Raw genomic sequence first — 18,537 nt, forward strand, 5'->3', positions numbered from 1 at the left:
GTGTGTGTTTTTTGGCAGTGGACTGGCAAGCAGGATTAGGAGGTTGTGGTGAGTTTGTGTGTTCAGGGCCACTGGTGTGAAAGAGCAGTCAGAGCTGTGCTTCCCCCTGGAGAGAGAGTTTAATTTAGAAGAACAAGGCTCCTAACACACACTTGTGCCGCTGCCGTCTCCTTGGCCCGTCTCTCCACACCTCATCCCTCCCCTCTCCAGCTCTCTCTGCCACTCTATAAAACTTTAACCATCTCTCCATCTTCTCTTCCCTTACTTCTTAACCTTTTCATCTCTTTTCCTCCTTCCTCTCCAACACTCTCCAAAACAACTCTGACTCACTGTACAATCCAGCATCAGATGGTGGTGTTTCCACTGACGGGTCCAAACCTCTCAGCTTCTTTCTCAGCTATTATCATGTTTTTAGATATGGAGCTCGCTGTGAGTTTGGTTGAAACTTGTGTGTTGATCCAAATACAAAGAATAATAATGGTTAATTATAATCAGGATCTTATTTTTGTGCTTCATCATTTCTCTCCGTAGTCACAATATCACCTTCACTCTCAAGTTAACTGCTGAGATTGAAGAACATCACAAAAAGGTTTTAAAGATTTAAAAGGTTTAACAGGTACATTAGACAGGTTTTAAACAAACCCAGTACAGTAAAATTATCACTGATATTCACTTATAACCCTGCTATACTGCTGGCTTGTTTGTAACCTGTACGATCGTCTGATCTGTTTCTTCCCCTGTTTGACTTTGTCGTTGCGATGTCGCAACAACAAACTTCAGAGTCTTACAGCTGTTATACAGGGTGTAAATTTAATTTAATCATGACTCAGATCTGGGTTTCAGTTATTATCATGTAAAGTTTTCTGACAAAGTAGTAGTTTTGCTTCTGTGGGTTTTGTTGTTGCTCTTCTCACTGGTTTGAAATATTCAAGGCTTATTTGAAAAAAACAAAAACAATCACAAACAGTTCTGTTTTTGAGCCTTAAACACAAACTCAAAATCTCTCTTAAGATAACTAAGAAAGTTTTGTTCACAACTTTAACATTGTTTATTAAGTCTTGAATATTTCATGTTATGGAGAATTAATCCACTGGGCCTTCAGACCCACAGATGACGCAAAGATATTAGCGTGTAATTAGTGTGTAACATGACACATTTTGCACACATTATATCCTGGATGTAGGTAACAATGTTACTTATCCTTTAATTATAAGAAAATACAACTTTACCATTTCTCATGTGGAATACCAGTCTCTAATCCTCCACACACTTCCAGTGATTATCACTGACATATATCCCAGAGCTTAACTGTCCCTGCTGTTGAATGAATATCAACGAACCAACTCTCATAAAAGCTAATTGTTCTGAAATAAAAGCATCACATATAAAGTCAGAGGTAGCTCTTTCCAAGCTCTTTAACATCATCTGCATGACACTAGAAGCATCACAGCAGGTTCATTAAGGTGCCACGTAGTTGCTCTTTGCACCAGTGTTGGGTCTCTGTACAGTTTAGACCTGCTCTATATGAAAAGTGCCCTGAGATAACTTCTGTTATTATTTGATGCCATATAAATGAAATTGACTTGACTTGCGCCACCTTTTTCACCACCAGTCATTACTGTGGATGTTTGTGCTCTGCTCTTCCCAGAAATCACTCGTCAATCAGACAGCGTGGTCAGCACTATGACGTCTTTCACCTTGGATTTTCTGTGGGTGGCACGCTTTTTCTGACAGCTGATGACTTGCTAACTGCGCAGTTTGTTTACAGTTTAATTCAAATAAACTAAAGCTGAATGACACATCACGCCTTAAAGACCCCCCGATTTTCCCAACTCTGAGGTTTAATGACAGCTAATTTAAAAGATTTCATCAGCTATCCCGAGTCAAAATAACTTCTGTGTTACATTCGCTACTGACACAGTGTTTTTAACCAAACACAGATATGTGAGTTGAGGGATCACGTTTAATTCTTTATATAAGTGTGTTTTTCCTTTATGCTGCTGTGCATATGGAGCAGCAGGTCTGGCTGTTGTCTGCTGTGTTCAGCAGCAGTTGTTCTTGGCAGGATATTATTCCAAGGGAGAGCGCTCTCCTGTAGTTGGAGGATAAATCCAGGTAAACCGTTGGTATGCCGTGCGATAAATCTCTGTGGCGTAGCGCTGCCAGAGGGCACACATGCACACAGCCAGAGCTCACAGTTCACAACAACACCGGAGACTACCAGTGCTATCAGGTAGTTTGGTCTGAGAGGACGATTTCCTCACTTCATATGTGAGAGTGTTTAGTTATTCTGTCCCTTCATAATGACTGTTTTTGTTTCTGAGGTGATAAATGTGCTTTGGACCACCCTTCAGCTGTTGTCAGGCTCACTCCTCACCTAGCTGATTTATGCAATGAAGAGGTGCCCTGAAGGGAGTCAGTGTAGTATGTGTGTGTGTGTGTATGGTCTGAGTAATGCTTAGCAGTTATCTGTTCTAAATCAAAAGTGAAAATACAGGGAAAACACTTAGAAAACAGTTTGATTGTCTAAAAAAAAATTTATTTATTTTTTTACCTCATAAGCAGGTGTCAGGGGTCAGGTTTAGTTACCTAAGAGTTCAACAGGTTTCTGAATGCTCCTTCACAGTCAGATACACACATCAGATAAACGGTGGGTGCCACATGCCCAAAACATCTGTGTTAATGCAAACTCACTTACTTTAATGTATAATGGAATAAGTGGACTGTTGGACAAGGGTGACATCTTGTGGGTAGACGTGATTGGAGGTGAACTGTTAAGTAGAGGTGACTGTGGTAGCAGTTCTGAAGCTGGTCAACTAGGCATTACAGTTATCCAAATGTAGTGAAATATCATTTTCAGCATCCTCTGCCTGAGGAAAGTGACCTGGATACCTGCATGAATATTTAGGTGGAAGACAGAAGGAAATGACTGACAACATTTACTGATGAACGAGCACTATTTTCCCTGCTAGTGAGTTTTGCCCAGTTCTGCTCCATGTCAGACCACAAAGTTTGCTGTCAACAGTTTTCATTTGGAAGTGTTTTCTACAAAAAGTGAGGTAAACCAACGGTAGCTTTTGGTATAAACTGAGATGAGTGGACGGTGAACATCCCCCTTTAACTTTTAAAATATTCCATTCACTATTTGATCGAAATTAACTCATTAACGCAAACTCTATCACTCTGTCAAACATGCTGGTTATTCCTAATGTAAAATGCATGAGTGCACAGAAAGCATGTTAGTACTTAGGTGTAATTATTAATTAATAATATATAATATAATTACTAATAATGTTTGTGGTCAGTGCAGAACATCTTTTACTAGATGGTCAAACATGGCAATATAAGTGTACTAGAATATCTAGAAACTTAAATCTTATTGAGCCTGGAGAGCCATTAAATAATAATAATGAATGTTTTCAAGCACTGCCTGAAGTGTAAAGAGCTTGAGATAAGATAAGATTAGCTACTTAAGTAAATCAGAAATTAGAATTAGTGCAATGGTGAAAGTGATGTGGAGATAAAATACAACGTCTTATTATTAATTCAGTCTATTTCTATATCATTCTGATGGCAACAGAAAGGGTGAATTAGTCAGAGGTTAATTCTCCTAACCACCTGCGAACACTAGGTGGCGGCAATGTGCAGTTGTTATTTAAACGCCTTTAATGGCAGAAGAAGAAACAAACGGAACCGGAACACTTGCACAAACGATTCACTATTCCACTCGGAATTGTTTACTGGTGACACATTGGGAACAGCTGTTCTAATCAGCGAGTAGCTAGCTACGAGCCAACTGACCGGTTACCTTAAAGTTAATCTAATTATATATCACTGTTTGCCACCTTTTATATTTTTCCGGGTAGGTTCTGTTTTTATCTGGACTCAGATGTTACTGTTGATGCAATGTTTCTCTAGAACAAGTTATGATAACTGGCTAACAGTAGCTAGCAAATATGTGGGTCTCTTGACTGACGTTTAACTTAGCAATGATTCATCCTGGACGTTTAGCAGTTGAATTAGATCTTTTGTACCTGGACGAAGTTATCCTAGAAAATACTGTTTACATGCGTTATTGCTGTTAAACATTTGATGCCACTAACGTTACTTTCAGGGTTCTTAGTGAGGGCAGCACGCTAGCTTAAAGGTAAGCAGTCAATGAGAAAAACACTACTTAACTAAATGTGACCACGGTACAAGACTGTAGACTTCTAATGAGCTGTCACGAGTCTGCACGATACTCGTCTCCCATTCAACATCGCCTGCTTTAATTGTTCAGATGTTGTAATTCCTGTGTGTGCATCTCTTAACCCTCTCAGGCAGACTGAGGACTGTCACTATGGAGCCCGCCTGCCGTAAAGACAAGCCAAAGCTGAACTCTACCCCGACCAGAGGCGACAGAGCCAAGCAGAAATCTGCACAGCAAGAGCTCAAACAGAGACAGAGAGCAGAGGTGACACAGTTCATCACCGCTACACTACTACTCCAATAATCTCTAGGAGGCAGTTATTTTAGTGGTGTGCCAGCTGTATTATGATTCATATTGCTTACTGTGTCTGCTTTCCTGCCTTGTTTATTTACAGATTTATGCTTTGAACAAGGTGATGACAGAGTTGGAGCAGCAGCAGTTCGAGGCCTTTTGTAAACAGATGCAGTCACAGGGAGAGTAAGAGTCCTGCCTGCTCCAACTTCCTCTATCATCTGGACCAGGACCTTTGACCGTCCAAAACACCACGTACACACACTGTTACACACACACTTTACACAGATATTTGGGTAGATGATTTGTGGTGCTGTTGTACTTCCCATGTAGACGTTAAAATATACAAATTGTTTTCTAATGTGAATCGGACAGTCTTACGTTTCACTGACTCGAGTTCCTGGCTCAAATGAACAGAAAGCAGGTCACTGACATTTCTGTCCCTTGAATATCAGCCTATTCTGTTTTTTCAGTAGTGTCACATGTACATGTTTCAAGTTGCCCAGGTCAAATGCACAGACTAACTTCACCACTGTGTTGATAACTGAATAACGGGCCTTTTAGAAGCACACTGCTGCCAGGCAGCCTCCCTCTGTAGAGCCAATCAATGATGATTTTGGCAACACAGTTTTACATATATAATCTTAATATCTAAGTTACCTAAGTAATTTGCTTCACACAAAACATAAAAGGCTGTTTTTTTTTTTTTTTGCATTTTGATGCTTACACTCATCTAATACTACAAACCACAAACGTCAGAATTGCAACATGTCATCATAATTTCTGCTTTCATAAAACAGCTACCTGTCACATACTCTCCCAAGAATAGCAATTTGAGGCGTCATGGGTAACTAAGGTTTTACTCTGAGGTGGGAGTGTTTGCAATCCCAGGTTCACTTTAAGTGTTATTCCTAGAAATGATTCTATGATGCTTGAGAAATATAACCAATATGTTTGACTTGATAGATGCTCGACTCTCTGCACCAGCAGTGTTACTCTACATCTCATGCACTCATTTGGCTTCTTTATGACTCCACACACAAGTAAACTTTCAGTGTGTGGAAAGGTGTAATCAATCAATCTGCTCTCATGTCAAAAATACATCATAAGCTTTTTGCAGGAGCAAGTTTCATGTAGAAAAATTCAGTGTGCATCAGTCTTTATCCATTACAACCACATGTGGTGAACGGTGAGTGAAAAGTTTTCATTCTGTTACCTTTGAGGCTACAGTTTGTAATTATAATGCATTTTAGCTAAATCACATTTTTGTCGGCTCTTGACCTAAACGATGCAGTGGTAGACTGTTTAACAGTGGCCATTGATAAAGACAAATATTACATTAACCTGACAAAATACTGGTCCTGGTACATAGCTAATGTTGATAGACTGCAGTTCATAGCCACTGATTCTGTGAACTAATGGTAGAGCAAAGGCTAATTCAGTGATTCTTAAACATTGCTTAATGTAGCTTTAATCTAAACTGTGTCCTTAATATGTCAGTGTTAATGGTGCTCGCTTTGAACACTATCAGTGTCAGTGACATGCAATGCCAACTGGCCTCTATATCAATTTTTACTGCATTTTATTGTCACAGGCACAAGTTTGCAATCTAACTTCTGTTTATGGCTGATGGCAGCAGAATGTTTATATTGTTAAACACAGTATGTCAGCCTCTTTCTTGAGTTATACAATTTTGATTTAATGAAAATAAAAATGAGTTTTTTAATTTGTAGTGTCTGTGTGTTATATGGATACTGAAGTAAAACAGATGAGGTTATATTCCTAACTGTACCTCTTTGTATGTCTTGGGCCCTGTTAATCAAGTGTGGCTTAACTAATCAGGCTAACAAGCTCAAATTAGGCATAATTGTCATTCAGCAAATTTGCATCTTTGAACACAGTCTGGGGTTTAATTTGTTAATCCTGCATGAAGTTATCTTGAATAACAGAGATTTGAGAGTTGCAGTCATGATCAGCCTTCATATGACGAGTACAGACCATGTGATTATTGTTTGACATAGGCTTGTAGGGTAGTTTAATTAACTCTTTCATATAATAAAATATATTATGTGAATTACGCCAACAGATTGCAGATGTTTCTTAATAACCAGTGTTTTTTTTTTTTTTTAAATCATCATGTCTCAACAATTTGTATCTGACAATGGGTTCATATGTGGACCTTTAGCCTAAAGTCTCTATCACAGGGGTCTTCAACGTTTTTCAGGCCAAGAACCCCGAAAAAAACCCCCTACCCCCTATATTTTATAAAATTGTGTTTTATATTAAACTGAGCCTAGTGCCATGTATAAACATCCCTTGTTATTGTGCATTCAGTACTAAGCTATTCAAACAATACACAGGTTCATTTATGAATGTTTTTATTTTAAACGTGCAAGGTACAGTGAGTAGGGTGGCTGTGACACTGCCATTTATAAACATAGGTATCTCCTTTTCAAATAATATTGCTGCGTGCGTCTTTGTGTCTGGTATCTTAGTTAGCTGCAGGGCTGAATAGGCTCTAGGCCAATTGCGTTGTGCCAAATGATCGGCACAGCAGCGAAAGGGGCTGGTCCTCCTCTTAGTGTGCAGGAGGCTTGGACGGACAGGTCTAGTTTCATACAGTGAGTGAACCGGTTCCCAGTTTGAGAGAGCTCCTGTGTGTCGCTAAATGTGTGCATTTCTTACTGAAAGATAACATCTTCTGCCTCCATTTATGCATTCGCTAATATGTTCAATTCATGTTAACGTTATATATATATATATATATATATATATATATATATATATATATATATATATATATATATATATATATATATATATATTCCATGTCTAATAAACCAAACATTTCACGACCCCCCACAGTACCTCCGCGGACGGCTTTGATCATTCGATGACGTCACGAATTAACAACGGCGCTGAAGCAATAAAGCACGGTCATTCGATGATGTCATGATGAGGTTGTACAGGAGCTGATAAATTCAGCACTGCAGTCTGGACACCGCCAGAAGGACACCGCCTACAATACCGAACACCAAAGAGGAGAAGCAGGACATCGCCAGCGGGACACGGCCCACAACACGACCAAAGAGGAGCATCAGGACAAACCGCCTACAACACCGAAAACCCCAGGACCAGCGAGCAGAACATCGCTGCTTGCTGACCCCAGGATCATCTGGACCAGGACAAAAGAGGAACAGCAGGACACTGCCAGCAGGACATTGCCCACAACACGAGCAAAGAGGAGCAGCAGGACACCACAGACCCCAGGACCAAAAAGGAGCAGCAGGCGCAGTAAAATAAGCATTTGTATTTGTGTTTTGTTTATAATGTATCTGACATTTATGTTTCTTTTTCCAGAGAAAAGGCTCATGGGAAATAGGACACCGCCTTAAACACCAAAGACCCCAGGACCAGCGAGCAGCAGGACACCGCCAGAAGGAAATTGCCCACAACTCAACCAAAGAGGGGCAGCATGACACTGCCAGCATGACACCGCAGACCCCAGGACCAAAGAGGCTCATTGGAAATAGGACACCGCCTACAACAACGAAGGCTCCAGGACCAGCGAGCAGCAGGACACCGCCTACAACACCGAAGACTAGGTGGTGTCCTGGTCCTTGTAGGCGGTGTCCTGGCCCAGATGATCCTGGGGTCAGTGAGCAGCTGGGGTCAGCGTGTATCTGGACACACCGACTACAACACCGAAAAGGATCAGCGAGCAGCAGAACACCACGACACGACCAAAGGGGAGCGGCGGAAAACCGCAGATCCCAAGACCAGAGGAGCAGCAGGCACAGTAAAATAAGTATTTGTATTATATTTATGACATATCTGACATTTATGTTTCTTTTTCCAGAGAAAAAGCTCATGGGAAATAGGACACCGCCTACAACGCCAAAGGCCCCAGGACCAGCGAGCAGCAGGACACCGCAGACCCCAGGACCAAAGGGGCTCATGGGAAATCCTGGTTATTGTAGGCAGTGTCCTGGTCCAGATGATCCTGGGGTCAGCGGACAAAAGAGGAGCAGCAGGAAACTGCAGCAGGAAACTGCCAGGAGGACACAGCCCACAACACGAGCAAAGAGGAGCAGCAGTACACCGCAGACCCCAGGACCAAAGAGGAGCAGCAGGCAAAGTAAAATAAGTATTTTATTTATATTGTATTTATAATGTATTTTATTTATGACATATCAGACATTCATGTTTCTTTTTCCAAAGAAAAGGCTCATGGGAAATAGGACACGACATTTCCTACAACACCAAAGGCCCCAGGACCAGCGAGCAGCAGGAAACCGCAGACCCCAGGGGACCCCAGGGGTCTTTGAGGTCTTCAACGCCTGCAACACTGAAAACCCACCGAAGACCAAAGAGGAGCAGCAGAACACTGCCAACAGGACACTGCCCACAACACAACCAAAGAGGAGCAGCAGGAAACCGCCAGCAGGACACGGCAGACCCCAGGACCAAAGAGGCTCATGGGAAATAGGATACTGCTGCTCCTCTTTGGTTGTGTTATGAGCAGTGTCCTGCTGGTGGTGTCCTTGTAGGCAGTGTCCTGGTCCTTGTAGGCAGTGTCCCGGTCCAGACAGGGGGCCCTGGGGCCTTCAGTGTTGTAGGCGGTGTCCTATTTCCCATGAGCCTCTTTGGTCCTGGGGTCTGCAGTGTCCTGCTGGCAGTGTCCTGCTGCGCCTCTTTGGTTGTGTTCTGGACAGTGTTGTGCTGCTCCTCTTTGGTTGTGTTGTGGGCTGTGTCCTGCTGGCAGTGTCCTGCTGCTCCTCTTTTGTCCTGGTCCAGTTGATCCTGGGGTCTGCGAGCAGCGGTGTTCTGCTACTCACTGATCTTTTTCGGTGTTGTAGGCGGTGTGTCCAGCTACACGCTGACCCCAGCTGCTCGCTGACCCCAGGATAATCTGGACCAGGATACCGCCTACAAGGACCAGAACACCACCTAGTTTTCGGTGTTGTAGGCGGTGTCCTATTTCCCATGAGCCTCTTTGGTCTTGGGTATGCGGTTTCCTGCTGGCAGTGTCCTGCTGCTCCTCTTTGGTTGTGTTGTGGGCTGTGTCCTGCTGGCAGCGTCCTGCTGCTCCTCTTTTGTCCTGGTCCAGATGATTCTGGGGTCAGCGAGCAGTGATGTTCTGCTGCTCACTGATCCTTTTTGGTGTTGTAGGAGGTGTGTCCAGCTACACACTGAACCCAGCTGCTCGCTGACCCCAGGATCATCTGGACCATGACACCGCCTACAAGGACCAAGACACCACCCAGTCTTCGGTGTTGTAGGCGGTGTCCTATTTCCTATGAGCCTCTTTGGTCCTGTGTTCTGCAGTGTCCTGCTGGCGGTGTCCTGCTGCTCCTCCTTGGTTGTGTTCTGGGCAGTGTCCTGCTGCTCCTCTTTGGTTGTGTTGTGGGCTGTGTCCTGCTGGCAGTGTCCTGCTGCTCCTCTTTTGTCCTGGTCCAGATGATCCTGGGGTCAGCAAACATTGGTGTTCTGCTGCTCGCTGATCCTTTTCGGTGTTGTAGGCGGTGTGTCCAGGTACACGCTGACCCCAGGTGCTCGCTGACCCCAGGATCATCTGGATCAGGACACTGCTTACAAGGACCAGGACACCACCTAGTCCTCGGTGTTGTAGGCGGTGTCCTATTTCCCGTGAGCCTATTTAGTCCTGGGGTCTGCGGTGTCCTTCTGGCGGTGTCCTGCTGCTCCTCTTTGTTTGAGTTGTGGGCAGTGTCCTGCTGCTCCTCTTTTGTTGTTTTGTGGACTTTATCCTGCTGGCTGTGTCCTGTTGCTCCTCTTTTGTCCTGGTCCAGATGATCCTGGGGTCAGCGAGCAGTGTTGTTCTGCTGCTCGCTGATCCTTTTTGGTGTTGTAGGCGGTGTGTCCAGCTACACGCTGACCCCAGCTGCTCGTTGACCCCAAAATCATCTGGAACAGAACACCACCTACAAGGACCAGGACACCACTTAGTCTTCGGTGTTCTTGGCGGTGTCCTATTTCCCATGAGCCTCTTTAGTCCTGGGTTCTGCGGTGTCCTGCTGCTCCTCTTTGGTTGTGTTGTGGGCTGTGTCCTTCTGCTCCTCTTTGGTCGTGTTGTGGACTGTGTCCTGCTGGCAGTGTCCTGCTGCTCCTCTTTTGTCCTTGTCCAGATGATACTGGGGTCAACGAGCAGCGGTGCTCTGCTGCTCACTGATTCTTTTCGGTGTTGTAGGCGGTGTGTCCAGCTACACGCTGACCCCAGCTGCTCGCTGACCATAGGATCATCTGGACCAGGACAGGTGTTCTATTTCCCATGAGCCTCTTTGGTCCTGGGGTCTGCGGTGTCCTTCTGGTAGTGTCCTGCTGGTCCTCTTTGGTTGTGTTGTGGGCAGTGTCCTCCTGTTCCTCTTTGGTTGTGTTGTGTGAAGACTGGGTGGTGTCCTGGTCCTTGTGGGCAGTGTCCTGGTCCAGATGATCCTGAGGTCAGTGATCATCTGGACCAGGACAAAAGAGGAGCAGCAGGACACTGCCAGCAGGACACAGCCCACAACATGACCAAAGGTGGCAGGACACTGCAGACCCCAGGACCAAAGAGGAGCAGCAGAGAAAAGGCTGATGGGAAATAAGACACCGCTTACAACACCAAAAGAACCCAGGACCAGCTAGCACCACCTACAGCTGCTCGCTGTCATATCTAACATTTATGTTTCTTTTTCCAGAGAAAAGGCTCATGGGAAATAGGGCACCTCCTACAACACCAAAGGCCCCAGGACCAGCGAGCAGCAGGACACCGCAGAGCCCAGGGGATCCCAGGGGTCTTTGGGGTCTGCAGCAGGACACCGTCCACAACACAACCAAAGAGGAAGCAGCAGGACACTGCCAGCAGGACACTGCCCACAACACAACCAAAGAGGAGCAGCAGGACACCGCAGACCCCAGGACCAAAGAGGCTCATGGGAAATCTTGGTCCTTGTAGGCGGTATCCTGGTCCAGATGATCCTGGGGTCAGCGAGCAGCTGGGGTCAGCGAGTAGCTGGACACACCGCCTTCAACAACGAAAACCCCAGGAGGTGGTGTCCTGGTCCTTGTAGGCAGTGTCCTGGTCCAAATGATCCTGGGGTAAGCGAGTAGCTGGACACACCGCCTACAACACCGAAAAGGATCAGAGAGGACCAAAGAGGAGCAGCAGGTACAATAAAATAAGTATTTGTATTTGTATTTTATTTATGACATATCTAACATTTATGTTTCATTTTCCAGAGAAAAGGCTCATGCTGGTAGGACACACCGCAGGACACCGCCAGCAGCGGTGTCCTGCTGGCAGTGTCCTACTGCTCCTCTTTTGTCCTGGTCCAGATGATCCTGGGGTCAGCGAACAGTGGTTTTCTGCTGCTCACTGATCCTGGGGTTTTGTGTTTTGTAGGCGGTGTGTCCAGCTACTCGCTGACCCCAGGATCATCTGGACCAGGACACTGCCTACAAGGACCAGGACACCACCTAGTCTTCAGTGTCCTGCTAGCGGGACACAGCCCACAACACAACCAAAAAGGAGCAGCAGGACACCACCAGCAGGACACCGCAGACCCCAGGACCAAAGAGGTTCATGGGAAATAGGACACCGCCTACAACACAGAAGGCCCCAGGACCAGGACTGCTGCTCTTCTTTAGTCGTGTTGTGGGCGGCTGCAGCTGGGGTCAGCGTGTAGCTGGACACACTGCCTACAACGCCGAAAACCCCAGGACCAGCGAGCAGCAGAAGACCGCTGTTCACTGACCCCAGGATCATCTGGACCAGGACAAAAGAGGAGCAGCAGGACACACTGCCAGCAGGACACAGCCCACAACACGAGCAAAGAGAAGTGGCAGGACACCGCAGACCCCAGGACCAAAGAGGAGCAGCAGGCGCAGTAAAATAAGTATTTGTATTTGTATTTTATTTATGACATAACTGACATTTATGTTTCTTTTTTCAGAGAAAAGGCTCATGGGTAATAGGACACCGCCTATAACACCAAAGGCCCCAGGACCAGCGAGCAGAAGGACACCGCAGACCTGAGTGGACCCCAGGGGTCTTTGGGGTCTGCAGTAGGACACCACTAGCAGGACACCGTCCACAACACAATCAAAGAGGAAGCAGCAGGACACCACTAGCAAGACACCGCAGACCCCAGGACCAAAGAGGCTCATGGGAAATCCTGGTCTTTGTAGGCGGTGTCCTGGTCCAGATGATCCTGGGGTCAGCGAGTAGCTGGGGTCAGCGAGTAGCTGGACACACAGCTTACAACACCGAAAACCACAGGACCAGCGAGCAGCCGGAGACCGCTGTTCGCTTTATGTGGTGTCCTTGTCCTTGTAGGCAGTGTCTTGGTCCAGATGATCCTGGAGTCAGCTATTAGCTCGACACACTGCCTACAACACCGAAAAGGATCAGCGAGCAGCAGAGCACCCCTTAGGACCAAAGAGGAGCAGCAGGCGCAGTAAAATAAGTATTTGTATTTTATTTATGACATATCTGACATTTATGTTTCATTTTCCAGAGAAAAGGCTCATGGGAAATACGACACCGCCTACAACAGCAAAGGCCCCAGGATCAGCGAGCAGCAGGACACCCCAGGGGTCTTTGGGGTCTGCAGCAGGACACTGCCAGCAGGACACTGTCCACAACACAACCAAAGAGGAGCAGCAGTGCACCGCTAGCATTACACTGCCCACAACACAACCAAAGAGGAGAAGCAGGACACCGCTAGCAGGACACCGCAGACCCCAGGATCAAAGAGGCTCATGGGAAATCCTGGTCCTTGTAGGCAGTGTCCTGGTCCAGATGATCCTGGGGTCAGCGACCAGCTGGACACACCGCCTACAACACCGAAAACTCCAGGACCAGCGAGCAGCAGAACACACCTACTCGCTGTAGGTGGTGTCCTAGTCCTTGTAGGCAGTTTCCTCGTCCAGATGATCCTGGGGTTAGCGAGGAGCTGGGGTCAGTGTGTAGCTGGACACACCGCCTACAACACCGAAAACCCCAGGACCAGCGAGCAGCAGAAGACCACTGTTTGCTGACCCCAGGATCATCTGGACCATGGCAAAAGAGGAGCAGCAGGACACTGCCAGCAGGACACAGCTCACAACATGACCAAAGAGGAGCGGCAGGACACCGCAGACCCCAGGACCAAAGAGGAGCAGCAGGCGCAGTAAAATAAGTATTTGTATTTTATGTATGACATAGCTGACATTTATGTTGCTTTTTCCAGAGAAAAGGCTCATGGGTAATAGGACATCGCCTACAACACCAAAGGCCCCAGGACCAGCGAGCAGCAGGACACCGCAGACTCGAGGGGACCCCAGGGGTCTTTGGGGTCTGCAGCAGGACACCACCAGCAGGACACTGCCCACAACACAACCAAAGAGGAGCATCAGGACACCGCAGACCCCAGGATCAAAGAGGCTCATGGGAAATCCTGGTCCTTGTAGACAGTGTCCTGGTCCAGATGATCCTGGGGTCAGCGAGCAGCTGGGGTCAGCGTGTAGCTGGACACACCGCCTACAACACCGAAAACCACAGGACCAGCGAGCAGCAGGAGACCGCTGTTCGCTGACCCCAGGATCATCTGGACCAGAACAAAAGAGGAGCAGCAGGCGCAGTAAAATAAGTATTTGTATTTGTATTTTATTTATGACATATCTGACATTTATGTTTCTTTTTCCAGAGAAAAGGCTCATGGGAAATAGGACACCGCCTACAACACCAAAGGCCCCAGGACCAGCGAGCAGCAGGACACCGCAGACCCCAAGGAACCCCAGGGGTCTTTGGGGTCTACGGCAGGACACCGCCAGCAGGACACTGCCCACAACACAACCAAAGAGGAGCAGCAAGACACCGCCAGCAGGACACCGCAGACCCCAGGATCAAAGAGGCCCATGGGAAATCCTGGTCCTTGTAGGCAGTGTCCTGGTCCAGATGATCCTGGGTTCAGTGACCAGCTGGACACACCGCCTACAACACCAAAAAAAACCAGGACCAGCGAGCAGCAGAACACAGCTGCTCGCTGTAGGTGGTGTCCTAGTCCTTGTAGGCAGTGTCCTGGTCCAGATGATCCTGGGGTCAGCAAGTAGCTGGACACACCCCCTACAACACCGAAAACCCCAGGACCAGCTAGCAGCAGAAGACCACTGTTTTCTTTGTCATTCCCACAATTTTCTTCCTCCGAAGCCCAATAACTTATCAAGTACATAGAGTCACTTATAGAGGTTGAGAGGTGGTAGTGGAGGTAGTGGTTATAGTGAACCATAAAGTGAGCGAGCTGAATGTTCTAAAGCAGGGGTCTTCAACCTTTTTCAGGCCAAGGACCCCAAATAGAGAGATCGAGCAGGGACCCCTTACCCCCCTATATTTTATAAAATTAGGTAGAGGGTCAGCCTGTGGGGAGTAGCAGTGTTGGTAGACTTTTAATGTTTAAACCCTTGCAGTGTTAGAAGTGTCTTCTAGTGGGCACCAGGTGAGCAAATAGTGTCAGTATAAGCAGGTTGCGATAGAATCTCCCCACAGTGAGTACTCTACCCTTGTTTTAAACTTTTATTGTTGTATTCAGTTGGTACTATTTAGGTTATTCAAATATTGTAGAATAAAGGCTATCATTTGTATTTACCTGAGTGCTTTCGTTCTTTCAGGCCTGTTAGTTCTCAATATTTCCCATCTTAATTATAATTATTTAAATAAATTTATTATTTGTTTGAATGCATGTCTGCCGCTCATCCTTATTGAACTTTTCAGTTATTTTTTGTCACCACTCAGTAAGTTATATTACTTTGAGGTTTATGATTTTAACTCCTCAGACCTCTCTACACTCTGAGTTGGGTCACATTAGTATTTTACACTAATTACAAAACAATCCCTGTTTGAACGGCTTGACAGAAAAAAGCAAATGTAACTTTATGGCTTCAAAGTTAGGGGTTAACTTAATCACAGACGTGTTCTGTTATGAAGAGAGGCATTCCCAACACCAAACCCCATTCAAAAATACTGAGGAATGAAGTATTGACATTAGCGTTGTTTTGTTTATTCACAGAGGAAGAGACACCTAATACTTTTACCAGTGAACAGCACCCATTAAAGAATAGATTTACATTTTTTTCTGTTTGTCTGTTTCACATTATTTTATAATTGTTTTCATTCAGTTTTCACTAGTTTGACTATAAGTATAGTTTGACTATACTCCTTATTACTGGAGTCAGAATGGATAATAGATCATACATTAGGTTTATGAGTGCATCACAACAATGTATATGTTTATTATTGACATTGCATTTGCATTTTAAAGTAGGAATCCTTATTAAATAATGCTGGTAAAGCAAACAACAGTACAGTATTTGAAAATAAGGCAAATACAACTTCCTTTTCTTTCAAAAAAAACCAACTTTAATTTACTGGTTTTGGATAGAGATGCACTTCTTCCAGTTGTTTTTGGTTAATTGATTAACTGTTACTGTGACAACTAATAATTTCCCTGTCAAAATCATGTGTTGAAATTGCTTGTTTTATCTGACCGACAGTCCAAAACACAAAAATATTTAGTTTACAATCAAATATAACAAAAACACAGCAAATCCTCACACTTGAAAAGCTTTAACCAGCAGATGTTCTGAATCTTTGCTTGAAAAATAAAACAAATGATCAGTTATCAAAATACCTGTAGATTAATTTTATGTTGGTTAAATCAAACAAGCAAATTTAATACATCAGTTTAAGCTGTGAGACATTTTTTCAACAAAGCAGATAAATGAGAAAACAAATAGCAACAGGTCTTTCAATGTACATATACACATGTGAAGACAAATATAAACATGTCTTTTAATTATGTTCCAACTCATACAGCTTGGAGAACCAGCTGGACCTCAGTGAGACAAAGAACTGGTCTAGATAACAGCCTGTATTGCAGGTCATATAAACTACAGACCTTTAACTCAGCACCTGATTATTCTCTCTTACAGCCAGAGGCAGTTCAAACACTGTACATGAGAGTGCTGCATCTCCTGTATCGCTTCAGACCTGAGTGTCACTCTATGGTAAGTGCTGCGTTTGACTGGAGAAAAAAAAACTACCAGTTTGCATCCAGGCATGTTTACCACTATGATAAGGAACTGTTCTCTTCAAGTTTGTCTGGTATCATCATGTCTCTTTCAACACATTACATAATGTAATGGTAAATGTCACTGAGCCTCATACACTTCCATCTTATCCTTGCTTTTAGTTGAGAGGTTGATTTGCTTTTTGTTTTCCAACAGGTTCCACTTCTGGAGAACATTCAGTATCCAGTATATCATGAGGGGGTCCTTTGATAATGGTTCTGCTGTTCCTTTGAAGAAAAACAGAAGACTCTGACTGTTCTCAGTGCCATCATGAGCTTTCTTCACTTCAGGAAGCAGAGGATGGACATGATCTTGGAGAAACAGGCCAAATTTGTAAGTTATATCGGTCAACACAGGCCAGATTATAGCCTACTGCAACTACCATGTCAGTTACCACAGACTTGTTTTACTTACTGCTGATAAGTTAGGAACCATCCATCCTGGTGTGTGTCACATCTTTAACGGGGAATTTCTCTCTTGTCAGAGGGTGGACATGGACAGGCTGCGGGCTTACACCAGAGACCACATCTAAGTCTTAAATGTACAAAAAGTTCATCCTTTCACATCAAAAAAAGAAAAGTTAGATTTACAAGCAATAAAAATTCAAAACCAAACCCACCACAAAGTCCTGCTTTTTCCAACACAGCCAGGTGAGACTGGATGTGAGTCAGAGTCCTTTCATAGTTTGCCAGCCGCCATAGAAACAGAAAAACAACAAACAGGAAGGTGACTGCAACAAGCTGGGAGATAAGGAAGAGCCATCGCTCACCAGAGTGTTGAACGTTACATGTTTTGCAATGATAAAAAAAATACAATCTCTCCTGACACAAAAAGCTGAAAGAAACAGCTTTGCAATGTGGTATGAGGAATGCAACAAAGATACACACAGTGTGTCTCAGTGAGTAACACTGAATGTGAACACAACTACTGTGTACAAGAAAACTTCACAGGGCTCCTTTAATTTCAGATCGTTCACGTTGGGATCTCACAGCTCATTTTTCCTGTTAATCAGTAACTTCTGGTTTATTTCTGATCAAATCAAACTGAATTTTACTTTGGAAAAATGGGTTGTTTGGTTTCACTGACAGGAATCTCAGTGATCACTAAAAACTCTAAAGTGTTCACCTGTGCTGAACTCTTTAGAATATAATAGGGCTTTAGGAGGGTCCACCCACCCAAACCCAAACCCTCTGACAATGTTCCATCCAAACTGATTCTTCCTACTCTTCATATTCCCATGTTCACTGCACTGTTCTTCACTCTTGCATCATTTATTCATCTTTTCTGTACTTATCAACTAGTTGAAAGATTTCCCAGGGACCTGACAGCTAAATGAATGTGTGTTCCACTGGTTTCAGGCTCCAGAGCTCAGGAGATGTGAACGTTTGCCTTGTAAATCACTCACATAAATGAAAGTTGTGAGAGTCACAAACGAACACAATCAGACCAACTGTGCACTCCTGACCTCTAGTGGCTGGACTCAGTGGAACATGCTCTCATGTAACTCACCTTCTAATACATCTTTTAACTTCCTCATCACTTAATACATTTACCTTAGAATCTGAGACATTCATTTCAAGGAAAATGGAAAATTTATCAAACCAATAAAATTCCTCAGCTGCACGGCCGCTCAAACGTTTTACAACACCCCCAATTTTCCTGTTTTAAGACAAATTTAAGATCAAGCCCAGTGAATAACCTTAAATGGTGCAAAGATAAGTGGTAAAGTGCCCGAGATGCAAAAAAATAAAATAAGTTTAGCTCACAAAAAATGAAAAATCACAAAAAAATATTACTGACATAATACTACCTACTTAATACTGACATATGAACTGTGGGAAGAACATGTTGGGATGGAATATTGTCTGTAGACCCTCCTAAAGCCCTTTACTTCTGTCAGGGACGTTGTGCCAATTTGTTCTCAATAGACAGAATTATTCAAATTAGAAATATTT

The 18,537-nt window shown here is 44.5% G+C and overlaps 2 protein-coding genes and 1 long non-coding RNA gene across 4 annotated transcripts; 2 read left to right on the top strand and 1 right to left on the bottom strand.

Annotated features, from left to right (window-relative positions):
* Positions 1–3,735: 3,735 nt before the first annotated feature.
* LOC121178647 (small vasohibin binding protein) lies at positions 3,736–6,206 on the top strand. Of its 2 annotated transcripts, none has more exons than XM_041032895.1 (3): positions 3,736–3,862; positions 4,320–4,453; positions 4,584–6,206. In XM_041032895.1, exons 2-3 carry the CDS (start codon positions 4,340–4,342, stop codon positions 4,668–4,670), a joined length of 201 nt encoding a protein of 66 aa, XP_040888829.1. In that variant the 5' UTR covers positions 3,736–3,862; positions 4,320–4,339; the 3' UTR covers positions 4,671–6,206. The 2 variants fall into 2 exon arrangements, with proteins under 2 accessions (XP_040888829.1, XP_040888831.1); XM_041032897.1 differs by having other exon boundaries at positions 3,742–3,862; positions 4,324–4,453.
* A 6,997-nt stretch (positions 6,207–13,203) lies between these two features.
* Positions 13,204–15,044, top strand: LOC121179629. Its single transcript, XM_041034566.1, has 2 exons — positions 13,204–13,370; positions 14,164–15,044. Exons 1-2 carry the CDS (start codon positions 13,238–13,240, stop codon positions 14,688–14,690), a joined length of 660 nt encoding a protein of 219 aa, XP_040890500.1. The 5' UTR covers positions 13,204–13,237; the 3' UTR covers positions 14,691–15,044.
* Positions 15,045–15,904: 860 nt separating this feature from the next.
* Positions 15,905–17,736, bottom strand: LOC121179632. The gene is made up of 3 exons (XR_005893882.1): positions 17,202–17,736; positions 16,997–17,116; positions 15,905–16,893 (listed from the first exon to the last, which is right to left on the bottom strand). It is a non-coding gene; the product is annotated as an uncharacterized LOC121179632 (long non-coding RNA).
* Between the last annotated feature and the right edge of the window lie 801 nt (positions 17,737–18,537).

The sequence above is a fragment of the Toxotes jaculatrix genome, chromosome 3 (genome assembly GCF_017976425.1).
Source record: "Toxotes jaculatrix isolate fToxJac2 chromosome 3, fToxJac2.pri, whole genome shotgun sequence".
In the NCBI taxonomy this organism is placed as follows: Eukaryota; Metazoa; Chordata; class Actinopteri; family Toxotidae; genus Toxotes; species Toxotes jaculatrix.